The sequence below is a fragment of the Lactuca serriola genome, chromosome 9 (assembly GCF_051521515.1).
Source record: "Lactuca serriola cultivar US96UC23 chromosome 9, Lser_US96UC23_V15, whole genome shotgun sequence".
Lineage (NCBI taxonomy): Eukaryota > Viridiplantae > Streptophyta > Magnoliopsida > Asterales > Asteraceae > Lactuca > Lactuca serriola.
Window position 1 is genome coordinate 20,162,618 of NC_136416.1, and position 6,000 is coordinate 20,168,617.

The 6,000-nt window shown below is 29.7% G+C and overlaps 1 protein-coding gene across 1 annotated transcript; it reads right to left on the reverse strand.

Annotated features, from left to right (window-relative positions):
• Positions 1-1,545: 1,545 nt before the first annotated feature.
• On the reverse strand, positions 1,546-4,820 carry LOC145077211 (uncharacterized). The gene is made up of 10 exons (XM_079022970.1): positions 4,031-4,820; positions 3,679-3,810; positions 3,424-3,596; positions 3,018-3,164; positions 2,692-2,791; positions 2,539-2,600; positions 2,335-2,452; positions 2,086-2,207; positions 1,948-2,002; positions 1,546-1,869 (listed from the first exon to the last, which is right to left on the reverse strand). The coding sequence occupies exons 4-8, from the start codon at positions 3,152-3,154 to the stop codon at positions 2,205-2,207; spliced, it is 420 nt and encodes a 139-aa protein (XP_078879096.1). The 5' UTR covers positions 3,155-3,164; positions 3,424-3,596; positions 3,679-3,810; positions 4,031-4,820; the 3' UTR covers positions 1,546-1,869; positions 1,948-2,002; positions 2,086-2,204.
• Positions 4,821-6,000: the final 1,180 nt, after the last annotated feature.

Below are 6,000 nucleotides of genomic sequence, written 5' to 3' on the forward strand. Positions count from 1 at the left end.
TCCATCACTTCTCCGTACGAGCTCCGTCTTGACGTTCTTTATATCGTCGAATTCGTATTTATGAGAAAATCAACTCTCGTTTACATTTTTTTGGCTAACAAGTAACCGATTTTCATTTTGTATTTTGTGACACATATTGTTGTATTGTATTGAATGTGAAACTTCAAAAAATTATAACTTCTTCATAAGAAGTCAGATTTTGACGTTCTTTATACCCACTACTTTTTTACTTTGATTACTATGATTTTCGTTTAAATTATTTATCCAATATATCTCCTATTTATAAGTGATTATTGAACCCAAATAATTATGTTTAAGAATAAGCTTTTATACAATTCAAAAAGTTCTTTCAATCAAAATATATATTTTGTCAGAACATTTATTATTTTATGGTTCAAGAATATTGTTGTTTTTTAGTATACTCATAAACATATTTTGTGAGGATGTCCGAATTAAAAGAATTATCATTCGTAAAATCAGATTTTTAAAATTAATAGACTTTATAATCCCTTAAAAATATGCAATTTTCTTTTATTAAATCTATCTTAATTGACTAAAATACCATTGCAATTAATTAGATGGTATATTTCAATTAAATTTAATTCGACAATATTTATTAATCACTTTATTAAAATAACTAAAATAATTGGCCCACAATAAATCTTGCATCCACACAATAGATAGTTAGAATACAATAACCTAAACCTATATATATATATATATATATATATATATATATATATATATATATATATATATAGAGAGAGAGAGAGAGAGAGAGAGAGGATAAAATGAGAACATCTAAAATATTGAGAACGGAAGAATAGTTATAGACCAATCAATATACCAAGGATTATTAGTAATTGTATATTTTACATTAATTATATAAAATTAGAAACCACTTTCCTTAAATTTAGGGATTACTACAGTTTCCAAAAAAAATATATTTTTTATTAATAAAATATTTAAAAAAATTATCATTTTTTTAATTTAAAAATTCATTTTTTTTTCATATACCATATGATTCATATGAATTCATTCACTAATAAATGAAAAAAGTTATAACTTCTAGGTTTTTTTATTTTAACGATGTTTTATTTAGATTAAAAAAATATTTTTATGTTAAACTCATTAATGATTGAAACGTACATAAAAATAAACTTTTAAATAATATTTAGAATTTTATTTGATTGGATTATGTTAATCATGAATAAATATAATAACAACAAACACTTTAATTAATAACACACAATATGATAAGACAAAAAAAAAAAGCTCAAAACAATTATAATCACAAACTAGATAGGTGACCCCCGCGTTGCGGGGATCGGAGGGTGTCGTTTTTGTGTGGAAATATAGTACGTTGTTCTAATTGGTAGCTACAGTAAAGTATGTTGTTATTGTCTACGTTTCGCCCATTTACAAATACACAAATATGTTGTAGTATGCTATAATATAGTGACCCCTTTGTGTTGCAATTTAAGTGCATAAAATATAATTTTTTTGCATTTAATTTAAATTCATTTGTAGACCAACCCTGATCACATATACATATAAGGGTCGTTTTTCTTTGAAAGAAGTTTGTTGGAGTGTGACTAATGGTTAAATATGTAGCATAGTTGCACCAATCACCAAAAGAGATGAATATATAAATAAAAACTAAAATCATGGAGATGTAAAAAAATTGGTTTAATGGTAGAAGGCTCTTTCATGTTCAGCCAACATCCGAAATGGCAAGCCTCTCTTTTTCTGTATGTGCGTCCATCGCCCTTATCCTTGGCTTTTTAGGTTTCAGCTTTTTTTCATGCCATGGTAATTCATAATCCATCCTAGTTGTTATAATTCCACCCACCATACCATGTTCACCATCTGTATCATCAAAGTCAAATCCTTTAAAATCAAATAAAATGAAAGATACTATAAATAGTAAGTTTAATAGCTATGTACTTTAAGAAGAAGTGAAAATGTTAGATTTTCAAGCCAAGTTGATAGCCTCAAGACCCTACAAAACAACAATCATAATAACCTAAGAACAATTTTAATCATAGTTGATTAATTAATTATTGGAAATTCAATTATTACCACCTGATTTGAGAGTTTAATAATGCAAGCAGTTGAGAATCCTTTAGCTTTAGTGATTGTGTAAGTTTTCTCCAAAACCTTAGCAGGATCAACAAACCCTTTAGGTTCATCTTGCATTGTACTTACTGAATTTGACATAAGTTCATGTGCATATTTCCCAGCATCAATACCAAGATCAGCCCACCCACCTATTTAATCACTAATAATACAAAAATAGAAAATAATTAATAAATGAAGACAGTAAAAAATGACCTGAGCAATGTTGACAGCTGATTTGTTTGGCACAACAAAAGATCTGAAGTCCAATGCACATTGCAAAATGATTTGAATAATCTCAGCTATTTGTTTCATATCATCCGATAAAAAACATCTGCAATCAGTTTAAAAAAGATTTAAATTAATTTTATATCTGTGTGTTATGTGAAAAGTGAAAACAATGGTAAACTTATAACTTACATGCGTTGTGAATCATTGAGATTATCCATATGGACAATGTCAAGATCTGTTAAATCCTTAACCTAATGGAAAAAAACAAAGAATAATTACTGGAAAATGAATACATGGAGTAAATAAATATAAATATTAAATGTGATGATGATTATTCAGAACCTTATGCTTAAGAGAATGTAGAAATCTACACCAGGATACATGTGATAACTGAGACTGAACATATTGCTGCAATGTTGATACAAAATGGAAAATCTGGTGCCTGCAACATACAAAAATTGGAATATATATATATATATATATATATATATATATATATATATATATATATATATATATAATTGAAATATACAACACATAACATCATATGAATTGCCAGAAGGAAGGGCAAGAAAGTCTTTCTGCTCCATCTTGAGAGTTTGCTTAATATGTGTTTCTTGCTAAAATAAAACTGTTTATTGTCATATTCAAGAGTACCTCAATCTCACCATGATATTGAAATGGGGTTTTTGTACATCAGAATGACGATTATTGTTGGTGAAATGCATGAATTCCTGTATATCAAAATAGAATTCACTCCCATTGCACCCTCTTTCATCCGACTTTGAGGAAATGGTGAAGGCATGTCATTTAACCTGGAATGATGTGTACACGAGATGGGAATGGGTGAAGATTGGCCTGTAATTGGAGAAGCAACAAAAGTCCCATACCCCAACCGAAGTAGGTAAAGAGTAATTTTCCTATTAATCATTTACTTATATGAAATAGGACAGGAATGGAATCGAATTAAATTATATCCCATTTCTGCCAAAAAAATGTGTGATTTTGATTTATGTATATTCCAATTCCTTCAAAAAGAAATGTAAACATAAAAAATATACGTTATGAAATTACCATTGAACTGAAAGAAGTGCAATATGAATTCATCCTCTGTCATTTGACCTCGATGAGAGAGATATAATATGCTGTCACTTTTCCGTAAAGAAGAGAGCAATCTCAATCCATCATCCTTACATATTGACATCATATATTGTGTAATGTATAACCTGAACATTTCTCTCAAATTCCTGAGGGATAAAATCCATCACAATCTACCAAAATCACAAATCTATTATTCGCATTTACTCTATATTGCATATAAATGAATACCTGAACACATTGGACAATAGTCTTTCCTACGAAAGTCAATAGAATAATGTCGATGCGTAAGTTGTGAGTGCTTTATAGAGAAATGCATCCTTATTCTAGCACGTTAGCAAGCCTCTTCTTGCTGTAATCAACCTAGCCCAACAACAAAATTAAAATAGTTCAACAAAAGTGGATCACTCAGAACAATATATCCAGGATTGATACTCCTCTTACCTGTTCTTTATAGAAACAGAGCCTAATTAAGCATAACATATAACCTAAATCGACCAATATTCACATAAATCGGTTGAAATTATTACCAAAAGATGAAAATGAAGCTGAAGTTGAAGATACAGAAGAAAGAGACTCTCACCTCAATCTGTCCTCTGGCAGCTGCCGTGTATAAAATAGTTGACCATTGAACATCTCTAAAACCCAAAACATCTTCACCGGAGCAATCATACCACCAGACATCAATCGTGGAGAGATGCAGCAGTATACAGAAGGCAGCCGCCATAGCCATCTCTGATTAAGGAGGTTTTTCCTCTTTTGGATTCGCCTTCATGTAAAAGATTCCGTGCGACGAAGCATCGGTTTTTGGCAACGTCGTCGAACTGTTCATCTTCATCCCAGAGTCTCCGACGACGGCTGCGTTCCCCTTTTTTCGTTCTCGTTAACACACAACAACACAGGAGAAATTGTAAGAGTCTTTCATGTTACCCTGGCTTGTAAAGGGATCGATTGGTGGTGACGGTGGAAGATTGGTGGAAAGCATTCATTAGGTGGGTACATTCGATGTTAGACGCAACGATTACGTTGGTGAACATCGTGTTTCAATTTCCTCTTGAGTTTGCAACTGTAAAATCGAATCGATGGCGCTGCGTTCGGTGTCTAATAGATTCCGATTGACGATGGATCCAACCTAATAACACGGTGAAGACAAAGGAAACGGGAAAGCACCAGTTGATGGTAGAGGTAGATGGAGAGAAAGGCGGTCGCTTTGTGTAGGTCCAATCGAATAGTCAGGTAGGTGGTATTTTGGGAGAAAGCATAGAAGATGAAGCTATTGTTGGAAAACAGGAACTTCTACGTAGGAGAATACATATCAGTGGAATACTTCCCTGGACAAAGGCGGTGGAAGCGGTGACTGCAAAACGATCGGCAGCGGAACATGTAGCAATAATGACAGACGAGCCGATGAGTCACTATTTTAGGGAAGTGGAGTAAAAAAAAAACCCAAAAGAAAAAATAAAGTTTGGTCCAATAGAAACAGTTTACTGTTGAAATTTATCATAATATATATATATATATATATATATATATATATATATATATATATATATATATATATATATATATATATATATATATATAAATGAATATATCCTTAAGGGTATATAAGCTTAGGTACCCAAACCCATCATAATACAATGTTTTGTTTGATATATTCATTATAATGTTCTTAAACTTCAACCCCTAACTTGATTTACGTTCAACATTTCCAAAATTTCACCATTATCTTCCTCTTACATTACATCTTTTTGTCGAACATTACTAGGCTATATATATATTATAGTTAAAAATGAAAATTATGTAAGAGGGCAACAAAAGTGAAATTTATAAAAATCTTCGAATTAAATCAAGTTAGAAGTTGAATTATAAGAACATTGAACAATTACAATGTATATATATATATATATATATATATATATATATATATATATATATATATATATATATGATACAAAATGATGTAATATAGTGAGTTTGAGTACCTAAGCTTATATACCCTTAAGGGTATATTCATTTTTCCCATATATATATATATATATATATATATATATATATATATATATATATATATATATATATATTAAAGATGAAAGTACGATACAAAGATAAAAAAAAAATTGAATACATGTGTAATCGTAAATAAATAAAGGACAATGTAAAGTTAAAAAAAATCAGTTTAAATCACTAAAGAATGAAACAAATAAAAAAAATATCTAATACATTTATAATCATAAATAACGATGTTGTGCTCGTGGTCGTTAATCTTGATGCTACCATCACACCCAAAAACAAAGACACCTGTGATCACTGTTATTCTTAAATTCATACCTGTAACAGTAGTTCAATGATATTAAAAAAAACAAATAACAAGCTATAATAATGTATATATGCTTCTTCATTTATTCACAAACGCATGTATATACGGTGTTAGTTATATTCATGTATGATTATAACCATATGCATGTATGATTATTCCAGAAAAGGAAGAAAAAAAAACAAAGGGCAAACAATTAGAAAAATTTAAAGTAATTTTGTTTGCATCAATATAGA